The sequence below is a fragment of the Lissotriton vulgaris genome, chromosome 5 (assembly GCF_964263255.1).
Source record: "Lissotriton vulgaris chromosome 5, aLisVul1.2, whole genome shotgun sequence".
NCBI classification, from domain to species: Eukaryota; Metazoa; Chordata; class Amphibia; order Caudata; family Salamandridae; genus Lissotriton; species Lissotriton vulgaris.
Window position 1 is genome coordinate 2,023,042,778 of NC_141693.1, and position 18,751 is coordinate 2,023,061,528.

An 18,751-nucleotide genomic window follows, 5' to 3' on the forward strand; every position below is an offset into this window, starting at 1 on the left:
ATATGAATGGCACACACATACCACACTGAAATTCAACACGTGATAACACACTGAGTGGCACAGACATACCACTCTGACATTTAACATGAGATAACTTACTGCATGGCACAGACATACCACACTGACCTTCAACACATAAGAAATTACTGTTTGGCACAAACATACCACACTGACATTCAACATGTGATAAAGCACAGTGTGACACAGACATCCCACACCGACATTCAACATGTGATAAAGCACAGTATGGCACAGACTTCCCACACTGACATTCAACATGTGATAAAATACAGTATGGCACAGATATACCACGTGATAACACACTGCCTCAGGTTTGTGTCTCCGTCATTGGGAGCGTTGACCTTTGCAATGTAGTTGGAATTGATCAAGGGGGGGTCCTAATCCTAATCCTTTCTCGAGTATGTTTTGTTGGTCTGTTGTTAGTACCTGATCCGTGAGGTTCAGTACTAGCGATTTGTTGTCCTGGACCCCAGTTTCTCCTGATCTTTGGACATACTCCGGTTAGTGTTCTTTGCCCTCCGTCGTCCCAACTTACTCCTTTCCTCTTGCCTCTGTATGGGTTCTAACCTATCCCTAAATAAGAAGGTCTCATTGTTGGGAATGCTTGTGTAGGTTGGCCATGTATATATGGATGCACCCAACCAGGGTGTTGTGGTGGGAACAGTTGGAACATAGGTATTAGATGTTCTTACTCAGGGCTCAATACCTAGACTCAAACAAACCATCGCCATAATGGTTGAAGAGGCGGAAGTTAACTCTTGGATCCCAAAGAATGAAACAGAGTAACTAAGTACAACAAACCCCAAAACACCCTATTTCTACTCCCTACCAAAAACACACAGAAACAAGACTCCACCACCAGGACGACCCATAGTTTCCGGGATAGGCTTGATATTAGAACCTTTATCCCAATTTGTGGATCACTATCTAAGACCCATTGTTTAACAAACACCGACTTACCTCAAAGACACTCGAGACCTACTAAATCACCTTATGAACGTGCCATTCCAACGAGGGGTCACATGTTTTGTCAGTCTAAACATAGAGAGTCTATACACTAGCCTGCTGCAAGAAGCCACACTACAAACCGAGACGCCCACGGGCATTTGTTCGCGCTTAATAAATGTCAAAAATAAATAAATAAATAAACCATAGAGGACGTACCGTTCAAACAAGAAGAATATGACTCTGTAACAGGGTGAGACTGAGTACAGACGAAGAGTGGTGGACACCCGGAAATGACCCAGTAATACCTCCTTCCTTGCAGACAGACACATGGGGTTCAGATCAGGACGGACTCGAAGAGGAGGAACACGGCGCCTTTAATTGGGCGTTCACGGAGGTAGAGGACCCTCCTTCTGTATACGTCAGCGATACTGGATTGGCTAAAACCCAGGAAGTGATGTTCGTGGCGTGTGACATCACCCCGGAGGAGAAGGCCAGGAGCGGAGTCGGAGAGCGGGAGACTGGAGTCTGCAGCAGCGAAGGAATTCTAGGAAGAACCGAAGAAAGTCTGGGAGAAGGCGGAGAGGAGTCCCACGGAGAGCCAGGAGGCCAACGACCCTGTGAGCCGCCTGGTACATCCACTACCCCTGGTCCACAAGCCCAGCCCACAGACTCGTTACTACGCGAGTCATTACATCGCGTGCCGTCACAACATGGTCATTACAACGACACATCATGTGCAAAACAAACCCATTCAGAGCGAAGATACTTTTCTGGAAAAGGTATATTGATGATATTCTGTTTATTTGGGGAGACACACCAGAAACAATACCTGGATTTCACGCATTGATCAATACCCAAGATGAATTCCTAAGATTCACCTAGACCGTGGATGAAAAAACATTTGATTATCTGGATATCGCCATCTATGAAGAAATCAATTCTCTACAGACCAAAACTTTTTACAAACCAACCTCCAAAAATAGCCTCCTTTCTTTTAACTGTTTTCACCCTCGATCATTAAGAGAAAACCTTCCATATAGTCAATTTTTACGGATCAGAAGAAACTGCAGCAAAACGCAGGTATATAAACAACAAGCCTATGACTTGAGCTAAAAATTCAAAGAAAAGGACTACCCAAACAAAATCATTCAGAAATACCAGAAAAGAGCAAGAAATCAGAACCGGGACCACCTCCTAGAAACTACAACTAAGGAGACAACATGCGTCACAACATATAGAACTGCTACCAATTTGGTGAAAAAGATGATTAACAAAAACTGGCAGATCCTGACATTGGGTTCCCTCAAATGGTCTAAACCACGCTTCGCTAACAAAAGAACCAAAAACATCTGAGATCTTCTAGTCCATACAAGACCAAAACAGCAACACATCACATGAGAACAGAGACCCAACACTTGGACAGGGAAACCAGTTATAGGACATTCCCCTAGTGGGAACTGCTCATTGTGTAAACTTACCAAGATGATGAAAAGCCTACAACTAACTGAAGATTTTAATGCAAAATCACTCGACACACGAATTGTAACACCAGTCATGCAATATACATGATCATGTTGAAATATATTGGAATGATGTGCCGAAATGTGAAGCAACGGATTTGCGAACACCGTAGCAACATCAAATGTAAGAGATTGACTAGCCTATGAGTAATCATCTCTTAGAGTTAACCCCTTCGTGTGCGCACGACGGCTGGGGGGGGCATCCGAACCATGCCCAAGAATGGAATGTCCAGCACCGCAGTGGAATTCACGGCGGAGCCAAGGTGTTAAAACATACCATCGATGAAATCCAATGGGTGATTTTAGAAACCCTGGACACAAAAGACCTTAATTCAGAAAAGATCCTTTTTGAGAAAGAGCAATGGTGGGTATACATATGACACAGGCCTTAATGACAATATACCATGGCTATCCTTAAGAAAATAATGCATTAGTCAGAGAAACCCCAAAAAGTACCTACATCTTTCGCATGCCATGACGACATAAGGACTGTGGAATTACTGAATAAAGATTGACGATGAATGAAGAATTAAAATCCCCTCATGAACAAATCGATGTACCTCCTGCCATGAATAATTTCGAGTGGAACAACATACTCCTCCAAACTCGTCAGAAACTTTCTCCCCCCTTTCAGAGTCTATATATGACCAATAGTGAAATGATTTATCCTAATTCCTACAGATAAATGATAGAGACTTAAACATTGCTTAAGTTGTGTCTTCATTTGCCCCCTTTCTGTGTTTTAAATATTGCCATAAGTGGAAAGCCCGAGTCCTAATTCCAACGGACAAATGACATAGTTTTTTTTAAAGGGGTCACTAATGATGGTACAGTTGCTCATCTTCAGTTTTTACGACCAGCATAGGTCTCTATGTCTAGTGCTTAACAGCACACCGCTTTAAAAACACTTCCTGTACCACCAAGACCCGTCTCCGGGTCATGGCTAGTAGCAGCAGCACGAACGCACTGTGAGCAGCACGAAGGTAACGCAGACAATAGGAGAACGCAACCAAGTCCTTACGGAGGGAGGGTTGTCACTTTCTTTCTCACTTTTAGAAAAGTCCCTATTTACTTTTCAGAATTGAATGTCACAATATGATTCACAAAGGACAGTCTAGGAGTTTAAAATCACTAGTCAACTGAGTTCACATGTTTACAACAGCATGGGTTTCCACAGGCTCAAGTAGGCAACATGAGCCGACCCTTCTATGATATAATGTCACAATGGGAAACCAACATTAGAGGTTATTGTTGGATGCCTATCATTCCCAATTTTGTGCACTTGTTTGTTTCTTAGCCCTGAAGAAGTCGCTGTGTACAGCCGTAGAGCGGGACGAAACGCGTGTTGGCTAAGGCTTTCGAGAGTAAATTGAACCAAATGTTCCAGCAAAGAATCAACAATTTTGTTACATTGTTATTGAGACACTCTATGAACTGTTAGCGTGTGCAGGGGACAGTTGTTTTGTTCTACCAGTGGTTTTCCACGCGCTAGGGAGGAGGGGGCACTCCCTACCCCTATGCACCGCAATCCTCACTTATTATTAGTGAATACTCACCTGCGTATTGCCCAGGAGCGCCAATACCCCGCAAAACCACCTACCGAGAAGTTTCAATGGGCCCGCTTTGACAGGGTAAGAGCTTACCGGTGTAGGGGTGAAGGGCCCCTGGGGTCACAGTAAAGGGCCCGCTTCTGTCAGGGCTGTTTAGGGGACTTCCTGGAGAGATTGTAAAGATGGTGCTCAGTGCAGGAGAGAGATCTTCCTGGGGAGAGGGCACTGGCTTTGGTGGGGCAGTTTGGGGACCACCTGGTGTCATTGTACAGTGTCTGCTTCGGGCAGGGTGAGGGTCTTACTGTTGATAGAGAGAAGGGTCGACAGAGAAAGGTTTTCTACTATGCAGGACTGGTCCGTGTTCCACTGTGAATACAGAATCCTATGCCAGTCCATTCACACGTGTGCACCCAACGAGAGCTCACCTTCTCCACCGAAGCCAGGCTGCTGCAAGACACAAGGAGAGGCAGGGGTGAAATGGGCACACTGGAGAGTGACGGGGCAAACATGGAGAGGCGTGTGAGCTGGGCATAGAGTATGGGCACACTGGGGGGTAACGGGGCAGACAAGGCAGGGGAGAGCTGGGCATAAGGGATGGGCACACTGGAGGGTGACTGGCAGACAAGGAGAGGCAGGGTGAGCTGGGCATCAGGGATGGGCACACTGGGGGTGTGACTGGCAGACAAGGAGAGGCGGGGTGAGCTGGGCATGGAGTATGGGCACACTGGAGGGTGACGGAGCAGACAAGGAGAGGTAGGGGTAAGTTGGGCATAGATTATCGACATACTGGAGGGTGACGGGCATACAAGGAGAGGCAGGGGTAAACTGGGTATAGAGTATGGGCACACTGAGGGGTGACGGGACAGACAAGGCAGGGGTGAGATGGGCACACTGGAGGGTGACGGCAATACAAGAAGAGGCAGGGTGAGCTAGGAAGCAGGGATGTGCACACTGGGGGGTGACTGGCAGACAAGGAGAGGCAGGGGTAAGCTGGGCATAGAGTATGGGCACACTGAAGGGTGACTGGCAGACAAGGAGAGGCAGGGGTGAGTTGGGCATCAGGGATGGGCACACTGGGGGTGTGACTGGCAGACAAGGAGAGGCGGGTGAGCTGGGCATGGAGTATGGGCACACTGGGGGGTGACGGGTGGACAAGGAGAGGCAGGGGTGAGCTGGGCATCAGGTAGGGGCACACTGGAGGGTGACGGGCATACAAGGAGAGGCAGGGGTGAGCTGGGTATAAGGTAGGGGCACACTGGAGGGTGACGGGCATACAAGGAGAGGCAGGGTGAGCTGGGAAGCAGGGATGGGCACACTGGAGGGTGACAGGGCATACAAGGAGAGGCAGGAGTGAGCTGGGCATCAAGGATTTTCACACTGGAGGGTGCCAGGTCAGACAAGGAGGGGCAGGAGTGAGCTGGGTATAGATTATGGGCACACTGGAGGGTGACAGGCAGACAAGGAAAAGCAGAATGAGCTGGGCATAGAGTGTGGGTACACTGGGGGGGGGGTGACAGGGCAGACATGAAGAGGCAGGGTGAGTTGGGAAGCAGGGATGGGCACACTGGAGGGTGACAGGGTAACGTACCTTGAAGATGTACATGCTCTGGACAACCACTGGCTCTTCCATTCCCAGGCTTCGTGCCACGGTCTGCAGGAAAAGCACAGCAGAAAGTAAAGTTACAGGTGCACATATAGCAACTAATGCAAAGCAGTGGATGTGAGGGTGACTTGAGAGCCGCAGACATGGCTGCTGCAGCCCTCCACCCTGGCTGCGGCCCTCCACCCTGGCTGCGGCCCTCCACCCTGGCTGCGGCTAACCACCCTGGCTCCTGCAGCCCTCCACCCTGGCTGCAGCCCTCCACCCTGGCTGCGGCCCTCCACCCTGGCTGCAGCCCTCCACCCTGGCTGCGGCCCTCCACCCTGGCTGCGGGTAACCACCCTGGCTCCTGCAGCCCTCCACCCTGGCTGCAGCCCTCCACCCTGGCTGCGGCCCTCCACCCTGGTGTCTGCAGCCTTCCACCCTGGCGCCTGCAGCCCTCCACCCTGGCTGCGGCCCTCTACCCTGGCTGCGGCCCTCCACCCTGGCTGCGGCCCTCCACCCTGGCTGCGGCCCTCCACCCTGGTTCCTGCAGCCCTCCACCCTGGTGTCAGCAGCCCTCCACCCTGGCTGCGGCCCTCTACCCTGGCTGCGGCCCTCCACCCTGGCTGCAGCCCTCCACCCTGGTGTCTGCAGCCCTCCACCCTGGCTCCTGCAGCCCTCCACCCTGGCTCCTGCAGCCCTCCACCCTGGCTGTGGCCCTCCACCCTGGCTGCAGCCCTCCACCCTGGCTCCTGCAGCCCTCCACCCTGGCTCCTGCAGCCCTCCACCCTGGCTGCGGCCCTCCACCCTGGCTGTGGCCCTCCACCCTGGCTGCAGCCCTCCACCCTGGCGCCTGCAGCCCTCCACCCTGGCTGCGGCTCTCCACCCTGGCTGCAGCCCTCCACCCTGGCTGCAGCCCTCCACCCTGGCTGCGGCCCTCCACCCTGGCTGCAGCCCTCCACCCTGGTGTCTGCAGCCCTCCACCCTGGCTGCGGCCCTCCACCCTGGCTGCGGCCCTCCACCCTGGGTGCAGCCCTCCACCCTGGCTGCGGCCCTCCACCCTGGCTGCGGCCCTCCACCCTGGTGTCTGCAGCCCTCCACCCTGGCTCCTGCAGCCCTCCACCCTGGCTCCTGCGGCCCTCCACCCTGGCTGCGGCCCTCCACCCTGGCTGCGGCCCTCCACCCTGGCTGCAGCCCTCCACCCTGGTGTCTGCAGCCCTCCACCCTGGCTCCTGCAGCCCTCCACCCTGGCTGCGGCCCTCCACCCTGGCTGCAGCCCTCCACCCTGGCTGCAGCCCTCCACCCTGGCTGCGGCCCTCCACCCTGGGTGCAGCCCTCCACCCTGGCTGCGGCCCTCCACCCTGGTGTCTGCAGCCCTCCACCCTGGCTCCTGCAGCCCTCCACCCTGGCTCCTGCGGCCCTCCACCCTGGCTGCGGCCCTCCACCCTGGCTGTGGCCCTCCACCCTGGCTGCAGCCCTCCACCCTGGCTGCAGCCCTCCACCCTGGTGTCTGCAGCCCTCCACCCTGGCTCCTGCAGCCCTCCACCCTGGCTGCGGCCCTCCACCCTGGCTGCAGCCCTCCACCCTGGCTGCAGCCCTCCACCCTGGCTGCAGCCCTCCACCCTGGGTGCAGCCCTCCACCCTGGCTGCGGCCCTCCACCCTGGCTGCAGCCCTCCACCCTGGCTGCAGCCCTCCACCCTGGCTGCGGCCCTCCACCCTGGCTGCAGCCCTCCACCCTGGTGTCTGCAGCCCTCCACCCTGGCTCCTGCAGCCCTCCACCCTGGCTCCTGCAGCCCTCCACCCTGGCTGCAGCCCTCCACCCTGGTGTCTGCAGCCCTCCACCCTGGCTGCGGCCCTCCACCCTGGCGCCTGCAGCCTTCCACCCTGGCTGCTGCAGCCTTCCACCCTGGCTCCTGCAGCCCTCCACCCTGGCTCCTGCAGCCCTCCACCCTGGCTCCTGCAGCCCTCCACCCTGGTTCCTGCAGCCCTCCACCCTGGCTGCGGCCCTCCACCCTGGCTGCAGCCCTCCACCCTGGCTGCAGCCCTCCACCCTGGCTGCGGCCCTCCACCCTGGCTGCAGCCCTCCACCCTGGTGTCTGCAGCCCTCCACCCTGGCTCCTGCAGCCCTCCACCCTGGCTCCTGCAGCCCTCCACCCTGGCTGCAGCCCTCCACCCTGGTGTCTGCAGCCCTCCACCCTGGCTGCGGCCCTCCACCCTGGCGCCTGCAGCCTTCCACCCTGGCTGCTGCAGCCTTCCACCCTGGCTGCTGCAGCCCTCCACCCTGGCTGCTGCAGCCCTCCACCCTGGCTCCTGCAGCCCTCCACCCTGGCTCCTGCAGCCCTCCACCCTGGCTCCTGCAGCCCTCCACCCTGGTTCCTGCAGCCCTCCACCCTGGCTGCTGCAGCCTTCCACCCTGCCCCCAGCAGCCCTGAACCATGTCTCCTGCAGCCATGGCCTTTGCATTCCTCAACTTGTGGTCCTCCCTCCTAACATCAAAGCACCCCTCTTTTAAAAGCTTCAGATCTCTCAAGAATCCCATCACCTATGACACCCCAGACCCCCTCACCTATGACCCCCCAGGCCCCCTCACCTATGACCCCCCAGACCCCCTCACCTATGACCCCCCAGACCCCCTCACCTATGAACCCCCAAACCCCCTCACCTATGAAATCTTAGACTTCCCCACCCCAGTCGCAGACTCTTAAACTCTGGTCCTGTGAGTTCCCACCCACATAACATCTGACCCTGCGCACTTTACTGCGTCAGGAATGCTCGGCTAGGGGTATTGTTTTAGGTTTTATGGCGCCAATCAGAATATCACACTCTGTATAGAAGGTTCAGTTAGTTGCACGGTGCTATAGGGTAAAGAGAACCACAACCCTCTTTAAGTCTGGCAAAGGCCTAAGCTTAAACAAAAACGCTCCCTAGCACACGTGGAATATCAATGTCTCTTTTTCGTATGTCAGTATTTCACATTCATCAATCTCGCATTCAGAAATGATTCTTGTTCATAGGGTCCGGTAGATTTTTTGAAGTTTTATTCCTGGAATTTCACAGCCAACACGTGTTTCGTCGTATTGGGAATGTAACCCACGACTTTCTCAAGGCTGCATATACAAAAGAAAAACATACAGTATTGTTTTAGGACCTAATACAAAGTCCCATTGTTTAAGTGTTAAAAACTCACACTGGTGAAAATCAGTGGTTGGTCGCACTAAGCCATAGCTTTGCATTAGTACTGTGAATATCAAAAAATCTAAGGTGGTGGTCACATAATTATATAGGTTCTTACACACGTGCAAATATTTATATATTGACATTCATTTTATACTTTTTTATATAACACATAATGTACCACTGTATTCAGTAGGTCTATGAACTCATTGTAAGACGGAGAGACCACGTGCAGAATAGACATTGTCCGTGATTGGTGCTTATGCTATAAACTTTTTTGTGTTCAGGACGTGAAGTCATTTAAGTAGGGAATTGTTGTTTACATGGGTGTGGGATATGGAAAAATTAAAGGTGAAGCGTTGCATGCAAAGTAACTAGTGAGGAAAAAGCATTCCCAGAAATACCTCATTCCTGAGTAAAGCAGTCGAATCTGTAGATTTGATAAAAATTGAAAGAACCCATCAGCATATATTTAGAGGTGCTATGGGTATATATAATGCTGTGGTATAACTTTTTATCTTGTTACTTACATATTATGCGGTGATAATTCCAACCCGCAATGGGTTTCTGTTAGGGACGTTCTTAATGTAGTAATATGGTCGGTAGAAATGGCTGTGGGGGTAAGGTAGGAGATATAGTTAGCAGTTAATCATCTAGTATTTGGGAAATGCTAAATACTCCATTATGCTGGAGCTTGCTGCATAATAATGCAGAAGCGTACAGGCTCTTTGTAGCTTATTTAGCAATCATTGATCAATATATTGTGTATTTTAAATTAGAGTCGTTACTACGCCAGGTATCAAGTATATGAATTAATCGACTAAGCAGCGCTTCTGTTTAAAGATAGCGGTGCTGTTATACCTTCATAACATTTATTATTCAGGTTATCATGAAGATAAATCTAAAAACTGGAATGTGGCGAGTTTGGCGTATATCTTATTGCTTAATCATTAGCATGATGTTGGAGAAAGTCGGTTGTATCACGCCATTTCTTAGCCTACCTTTCGCCCGATGTAATAGTTATTTTCCTTCGTTCCCGGTTTCCAGTGAGATTCCGTTCAGTGGCATGGTCTTAACTTGGCATTTTAAATCTACCGGCAATGATAATTGGGTCTCGTTTACGTTTGGGGCGTATGGCGTAATCTCACGAAAACCGCGTATCTCGTGGATTTGCAGTATAACTTACATTGGCATATTGTGTCAACTTCGGCGGCCATTATAGAGTTCCTATTTGGACAATCTCATGTATAGAATTGAGTATTTGAGCAAAGTAGAAGATTTAGAAAACGAATCACACACATTAGACTTTTTATAGTTGCGAACATATAATGATAATTGTGCTCCGGAATACAGTATTTTGTGAATGAAAGACGAAAGACACATGGCTTCATAAACATACGGAATGGATCCGAGTGCAGATTATAAAAATATTGATTTCTATGTAATCGTTAAGACCAAGAAGACAGTTGTAAGGTAAGTACTTTTGGAGTTACGATTTGTCAAAGTTCGTAAAATACATCACTTTTGTGGGCAATTACGTACCTTTGGAAACAATGGGAAAATGCAGAAAGATGTATATACATTTAAGCAATGCTTTCACAAAGTTCACCTTCTCGTTTTAGGTCAATGTCAGGACCAGGCCCAAAGTTCCAGCAGGAGAAGGTTGGGAGCCTCCCGAATCAGGCAGGAGCAGAGTGCTGAGGTTTTTTGAAGCTTGTGCGCAAAGACAAAGGAGGCCATTTGAAAGTACAACGCATGTGAGATCTTACAGGTAAGTCCGAGGGGGCTCCTTTGAGGGAGGAGGTTGGCAGGGCCTGGGCACCAAAACTGGTTGGTTGGTGCTGGGGCCGGGTGCAGAGCAAACAGGTCAGCTGGGCATTGTGAGGTCCTTGCCGTCAGGAGCAGGCAACTTGGAGAGGCGGTCTTGGGACAGCTGGGCCACTCTGGAACGGGGGTCTCAACGTCCCTCGATGAGTGCTTGCTTCTGGTGCTTTGGGAGTCTGGTGTGGACTTGTATTCTCTGTTTGCTGTTGGGGATCCGGTACCCCAGCTATTGGAAGGCTGCGGCTCCGGTGTCGCCAAACTGGGTGTGGAGGCAGGTCTGACCCTCTAGGCCTATTGTACCTTTTACTTTGGTGCTGCATCGAGGTTGTTAGGGAGCAGCAAGTCGACAAACCTGACTTCACAGCATCAGTGCCTGCGGTGTGTACGGTAGTGAGAGCCCTTTCAGGTTCGGTACGACACAGCAGGCAGTGATTGTCGATGTCCTCGTAGCAGCAGGCAGTGTTTGGCACCATTTTCTTCTCTAGCAGGGCGTCAGTTCTCCTGCAGTGGGTCTTCTTTGTTGTGGTCTTCCCTTGCCTGTCAACTATGATGTTCGGGTCTCAGGGTGCCACTGAAATACTGGATTGAAGGGCGTTACAAGGGAAGACCGGTAGTAGCTAATGGCCAACCTACCTTTAGGGCATCTACACCCTCTGATGACCACTTCCTGTGGGAGGGGCCACTACCCTAGCGCTGATAGGTTGTTTCTCAACCATCCCAAGATGGTGGAATTTTAGGAGAGGGGTTCACATCGCCAGCCCCGCCATAGGGATACTGTAGACTAAGTAGAGACCTTCTCCCAAATCTAACTAATGTTGCTGCCTTTCCTCCTGCAATAAGTGGAGCAGGAAAGGAGGCGTGGCCTCCTCCACCATCTGGAGGTTCTTTGGTTGGATTTCAAGGGTGGTTCCAAACATCTTAGAAATCAGTGAAGCCATCTCGGAGCGAGGAAAATCGTGTTGACATGTATCCAGCCCATGCACTCTTCATGGCTTCCCTGTGAACTTACAAAATCCCAAATAGACTGGAAACTGTAAGGGCATATCTGATCATGGTGATACACCCTCACATAGGATATAGTGCACCCTGCCTTAGGGAGGAAGGTCTGCGGTAGAGGTGACTTACCTATATCTTATGCAGTGTGGTCGGTGTATGGCACACAGGGCTGTGTGCCATGCCCACTCTTCGGATTTCCCTGCACCAAGACACGCAGCCTGCAACGGCGGAGTACATAGCCTTAGTAAGGGGTCCCTGAGGTGTCACAACCAGTGCTTCAGCCCCAGAGGACCCTCTTTCATACCAATGCCCTCGGTACCAGGGGTACCATTTACTAGAGACTCACTGAGGTAGCTGAAGTGGTGCCAGTGATGGTTTGGGAAAGAGATCTGCCACTGGGAACCTGGTTAGAAAGGACCCACTGCACTTACAGTTCGAAGAGGCTAACCATGCAAAAAGAGGCGCTTTCCTTCTATTAGTATGCGTTTTGCTTATCTCTTGTCAACATGTGGTTGACACCCGTCTAGAGTATCCCACACCTCACTGAACTAAAGAGCTCTGGAAATCTGTCAGGGGGTGAAGTTAGAAGTCTATAAAACAAAAACACATGCATACGCAGGTACCCCACGCCTCCCTTCTCCTTTGTTTATGATTCTACAGGTTTCGGGGTGCCTCTGATGGCCCCCGTGGCCCTGCCCCTGCAGACACTATCCCTGAATTCTGGTATATTACATGGGTCAGCCTTTTTAATGAATGTACGCCAGTTGTTTCAAAGCTCCTATTTCACAGAAAAAGAGGTCCCCACTGGGAATTTTTTCCATATTTCACTTTTTAAGAAATTTAGCTCCCCTAAAGAAATAAAGAAACTAAATGGATGGGTAAAACAGCATTGCTTCTTTCTTTTAGGGCTGGTAAAAAGAAATGCTTTGACAAGGACAGTACGGCTCAGAGAGCATCATTCAGCACACCTGATGATGTCCCCCTTGCATGCCAAACCTTGATGTAAGCATCTACTCATGATCCATCCCCAGTGTGTGAAAATAAACCTTGGAAACACAGAAACCGTCAACGAAGAGTTAAATACAATGTTCCACACTGCACTTTATTGTCCCATTTTTAGTCTCGGTAGACCCATTTTGTAGTGCCAAAGTACTACAAGAAAATCACATTTTGGAATGTATGTTTTTAATGTTCTTGCAGTGCTGCTTTACTTTCAAAGTTTGAAATATAAAAATGCACATTGTTGCATAAAAACATCTTGGCTGTTGGCACATTACCCATTTCACCGGGGAAAAACAAGCATTGGCATAGCAAATAGGTCTCACCTTTTGTACCTTTAAAGTGTTTAGCCATGCAGCACACACATACGCAGGAAGGAAGGACACTGCAAAATGAAACACACCAAAAAACAAGGCCTCCTCAACCTGCAATCCTTCCAAAGTCGAGAACACTGGTACCATCTAGTAGCAGAGACGGCAGTTCGGAAGAGAATTGTGCGGCGTGGAGGAAGAGCAGTAAAGGGGTCCGTGGGCGCGGCAATCCCTCCCGTCCCGACGCACACACACGTAAACTAGAGGCAGTCTGCATTAAATGTTCGCTCAGTAACCCAGGCCTGTTCAACTAGTTATAGCTCAAAAGATCTTTATATCGCGCTTTTATGCCGCTTTACCATTCAAAACAGGTTAGAGAACGTGTGTGTAGGAGTGCAGCGCTTCAAAGCTGTGCCGCTGTCATCAGGCACTGCTTTGTGCCAAAATTAAACATGGCTGCAATGAGACCCCATGGGTGGCTGAGTCATGAAAGTGACTGCCGTTTATGGAACTGAAATCAAGCACAGTGGCAAAAGTGAAAGCGACCGCGCTGGATTAATGAGTAACATGATCCTGGAATGCAGGAAAGCAGCTGCCACCCGGCTCGCTGCTGCTCACTCCCGAGACCCAAAGGCCATGGGAGTGAACATTTAGAGAAAAGGCAGGACATGCACCCGCCTTTGGCCATTTTGCATGCTTTCATTTTTGAAAGCCACACGCAAAGGCCAATAGAATGTGACAACCACATGCACAAGCTTTAAGAAACTCTGGAGTGTTTCCAAGAGGCCCTCTCCTAGAGCAGTGCATGAGCGCTGCGCTAGGCTCGACCTAAAAATCACACATCTCTAAAAGCATTGATAAATATCTGCAGTACAAAAAAGTTATACTAAGGATAATGCTCAAATGCAGCAAATCTTTCTAACGAGTACTAGAATCAATTACTAAATCAAGTAATATAAAAAATACCTAATGAGTAATGTGTAATATGGTCCTATATTGCCATCTCGGGGTTCAGGTGAAATTTGTAAAGCACGTGGCCTCCAGCCTCGAGGTCTATTGTGTTGCCCATCATTGGTAATATAGGCCCATATTACACAATGCTCTGTCGTGTAGTGCCTATATAGTCTAGATCGTATATAGCGCTGGTGTTACCATCACAGGGCGGAGCCTGCAGGAGCACAAGGTCCTCTCAGCACCTCTGCACCCTATGCCCGTCCTGTGCTACCCCGTGTGCTAGCACCTTCCTTCTCATCCTGTGGCCCTTCCAGCCCTTGCAACCTTTGAGCCTCCAGCAGTTTCCCTCCTCCCATGGCTTTTTCATGGTCCCTCTGAGGTCTTACCTCAATCCTATGCCCCTCCTCCCACCCTGTCCCTCTGCACCTGCCACCTTCCTCCTGGTAGAAGAGAGGCACATTAAAAGCACATTATCAAACAGTACACAGAGGTACTGACCTGGATGTTCTGGGAGTGTGTGACTTGCTTGAAGATGGGCTCATAGGCGTGCAAAGCTGGGGGAGGAAAAGGAGTGTTTAAGACCATATATCCAGTCCTTCCTCCCTTCCCTGTCTCACACCACAGTCCCTCGCACCGGTCAACAACCCCAGACTACACCAGTAGTAGCACATCTCTGGCTTAAGCTGTCCGACACCCTCAAAGCAGGCCTCAGGCAGGAGGTATCACACTCCAACACTACATGCTGGATTCTCAGAGCAGACATTGGGTAGGAGCCTTCACACCGTCACACCAGAGATCCTCAGAGTAGACCAATAGCAGGAAGCATTGCCCCCTCACAACACAACTCACCTTCAAACCAGAACTCAGGAAGGAGGTACCACACCCTCACACACCCCACCAGAGATCCTCAGTAGACCACTAGGGGAAGCATTGCACCCTCACATCACAACCTTAACCTTCAAAGCTGACCTCAGGCAAGAGGTACCACACTCACACCTCAGGCAAGATCCTCTAAGCAGATATCAGGTAGGAGGTACCACACTCCCGCACCACACCAGAGATCCTCAGAGTAGACCACTAGCAGGAAGTATTGCACCCTCACACCACAACTGACCTTCAAAGCAGACCTCAGGAAGGAGGTACCACACCCTCACACACCCCACCAGAGATCCTCAGTAGACCACTAGTAGGAAGCATTGCACCCTCACACCACAACCTTAACCTTCAAAGCTGACCTCGGGAAGGAGGTACCACACCCTCACATGACAACCAAGACCTTCTAAGCATACCTCATGGAGGTGGTTCCACACCCTCACAACATATCTGAGATCCTCAAAGCAGACATCAGACACTGAGCCTTCACAGCCTCACACACCACACTCAAGACCCCCCAAAACAGATGTCAGGCAGGAGGTATCGTACAACATACCTGAGATCCTGAAAAAAGGTGCATTCTGGGGTCTATCTCTACAAAGAGCTAGGAGGGTTCCTGGAGGCTGGGGTCCAGCTGTAAGAGACAGGAAGGGTCTTGTAGGCAGGTTCTAGCCGTAGTAAGAGATGGGAGGGGTCGCTGAGGCAGGGTCTAGCTGTAGTAAGGAAGAGGAGAGATCTTGGCATCTGGGTCTAGCTGTAGTAAGAGATGGTAGGGGTCTTGGAGGCAGGGTCTAGCTGTAGTAAGAGGGGAGGGGTCTTGGAGGCAGGGTCTCACTGTAGTAAGAGATGGGAGGGGTCTTGGAGGCAGGGTCTCACTGTAGTAAGAGATGGGAGGGGTCTTGGAGGCAGGGTCTCACTGTAGTAAGAGATGGAGGGGGTCTTGGAGGCAGGGTCTAGCTGTGGTAAGAGAGGGGAGGGGTCTTGGACGCAGGGTCTAGCTGTAGTACGAGAGGTGAAGGGTAAGGATGGAGGTTGTGAGCTGAAGATTAGTTGTAGTAGGAGCTTTTAAGCAGTGTGCAGATCGCCTGTGGCCTGGTTGTAGTATGAGAGAAGGGCAGGAGCCTGATTCAGACAGGTGGGGCTTGTGTGCAGTAAGAAGAGACATCAGGAGGTAGTTAGTCAACAGCAGCTCTATTTATATCCATCGAGTGAATTTCTACTCACCATGCCCCACTTTGTTCAAGGACTTCTCCTTTGGAACCAGGAATCCACCTGAAATAAGAAGAAATTGAAACATCCGGTCAGACGGAGTCAAACACACAACAGTCCATTGAGGAGAAGAGGTGGTCTGGGCTGCAGGGAACGGAGGTCTCACAGGCTGGAGCCTCTACAATTGTGGTAGGCCTGGGGAAGAGTCAGTCTCATGTCCAGAATGTCTCAGAAAAGCCAACGGGGCTCCCCGTGCAAGAGGGAGTTCTCAGAGGCTGGGTCTAGTTGTAGTGAGAGAGAGGAGGGGTATTGTAGGCAGGGTCTAGTTGTAGTGAGGGAGAGGAGGGGTCTTGGAGGCAGGGTCTAGCTGTAGTAAGAGACAGGAGGGGTCTTGGAGCTAGGGTCTCACTATAGTAAGAGAGGGAAGTGTAGTGTATTTCCTATACTCCTTATAGGCTCTGCACATTGGAATAATATACACTATAGTTCTGACATAGGACTGAGGTAACTATGTCTCTATCGAGTACATTAAACTTAATTACTTGTGTGTGTGTGCCAGCTAGCTCAGAGGTCACTAGAAACTTCTTGAACGAACAAGAAGGGATTAGTCACTGACAACCGCATAAACATGATAACTGTGTTTCCCTTAGAATCGGAACAGTTCTCAGAATCATGGAAACAATAGGTAACATTTTCACTCAGTCAATCGTGCATGCTTAGTTTCTTCAGAGTTACACAGAAATAGATAGATGGGCGTTTCAATAAAAAGGGTTTATTGAACAGTCTTATTTCTCATGCAAGAGATATGAACTGCTACAATCGTAAGACAGAATGCGAAGTACAATACGTACAGCGTTAGCAGTAAGATAAAATAATACTGCAATAGCATGGTTTGTAGCTATGACATATTTTCATGAAATACATACATAAATAACAGGCTAAAATGCGGATACTCATCTGATACTTCCAAATAGTTCAACCCCAGTGTACCTAACATAATTGTAGTACGAGGTAAGAAGTAGGTGCTGTTTTTGTATAGTATAGTTTAGCTATAGTTAGTATTTGCCAGAAGTCCCTCTAGGTTCTAGTCTGCTCAATACCTTAGAATGAGAGAAGTTGGAATCTCTTTCCGGGTCTCGATCTCTAACAACCCGACGAAGGGAGTCAGAAACACTGGAGCTGGATTCTCTGCAAGGAGGATGACAGCGTCTGGTCAGTGCGTCAGGCAGGGACTCGAATTCCTTCCAAAATTGCCGTGGCGGGCCGTGTAGCCGAGTCGTGCAAGTATGCCGCCGTGACTTTCCATGGCAAGTGAAGGTACATTTATATCTGGAAGGTGCTTAGGAATGCTAGCTTTGACGTAAAAGTCAGATAGAGGAACATCATGAATGAACCCCTAAGGAATAGTTGTTCATGCATAATAAATGAGTTCTGTGCCTTTATGACAGGGAATGTCCTAAAGGCTTAAGAGTCTGGTTTTCCAAGAACTCGTTGTGACGTGGGATGGACGGATGTAGGTGACCATGTCTGTATTTGGATAGCATGGCTGATGCCTAAATAAGGACTGGAATTCTATGGCTAAATAAGGGCAATGAGAGTTGTGCCTATATAAGGGCATGATTCGGAAAACCTATGTACGGGGATCTAAATCGAAACACAACACCCACTCCAGTTTCGTATGAACGACATTACTAAATGCTAAACATGCTAATAATGTCTAAAATAGAGTGTCTCATGAACTGCTAAAAACATGTCTAAAACATATTTTCTAAATGCATTAAATTTGTTGCTATGCATGAAATGCAATGGTGCTGTACATATCAAAGCAATGTTTCATTCTAAGCATATATTCACAGTGAATGCTAAATGAATGAACATACATATACATATATATATATATATATATATATATATATATATATATATATATATATATATATATATATATATATATACACACACACACATGATGTAATGGCTCGTAAATACAGAAGAAAAAAGTCCGAAACCATTTCATGTCAAGTTACATAAATCAATTGGTTGTTGACAAGGTAATAAATTGTCTCTGGAAGTATTCAAAGAATTCTGTTCTCTATGAATAGTTCTACTGTAAGCAGATTACTTTGCCCAAAAAAAGAAAAATAATAATTTGGTAAAAATAAAAATAATCGTAGGAAAACGTTCCAAGTTTAGTCTTTGTTTTGAAAAAATGAAGGCCAAATTCAAAGTCTTATCGGTACACTGTGTGCTGAATCAAAAGTCAGTGTATGGGGATGGAGAAAACATGGAATTCTCTATTCCTGTAGACAAAAAGTTGTCTACCGTTGTAGGTGAAAGTTGGAATACCTCGTTTAGAAGATTAACCACACATAGATCGGAAACATCAGCAATGTTCGTTTCCGATGTTACCTGCGTGCCTGTGGTTTCCTCTCGTACCTCAGCAGTAGCAATTTGCGTCTGTGAGATCTCAATGAATGCCGTCTTCAGAATTGGTAGCCGCTGGGGACAACACACAGCACACAGCATGGCCCGTTACTGGGTCCAGCAGAGTATCGATATCCGTTGGCATGACTGATGGGAGTTTTAGACAGATGTCTAGCACGCATTCTTCACCGCAAAGCAGGCAGCGTAGAACAGGTAAGATGCAATCTTGCCAGATGGGCCTGAATGACAGAAACCATGTGGTATTTAATTCTTGTAGACGAGGTAAACCCAAAATTTGGACGATGAGCTCACAACACTTCCTTTCCAAGAGAGCATTCTCCAAGATTCCGGAAGTGACGCTGGTA

At 49.4% G+C, this 18,751-nt stretch overlaps 1 protein-coding gene across 4 annotated transcripts in view; it reads right to left on the reverse strand.

Annotated features, from left to right (window-relative positions):
• PHYHD1 (phytanoyl-CoA dioxygenase domain containing 1) overlaps window positions 1-18,751 on the reverse strand; it is a 171,303-nt gene that overhangs the window by 61,818 nt on the left and 90,734 nt on the right. For all 4 annotated transcript variants that reach the window (XM_086924863.1, XM_086924866.1, XM_086924865.1 and 1 more), the window contains exons 5-8: window positions 15,978-16,025; window positions 14,379-14,434; window positions 5,628-5,690; window positions 4,465-4,486 (exon numbers count right to left, since the gene is read on the reverse strand). In XM_086924863.1, coding sequence (XP_086780989.1) covers window positions 4,465-4,486; window positions 5,628-5,690; window positions 14,379-14,434; window positions 15,978-16,025 — 189 coding nt within the window. The remainder of the gene's footprint in view (window positions 1-4,464; window positions 4,487-5,627; window positions 5,691-14,378; window positions 14,435-15,977; window positions 16,026-18,751) is intronic.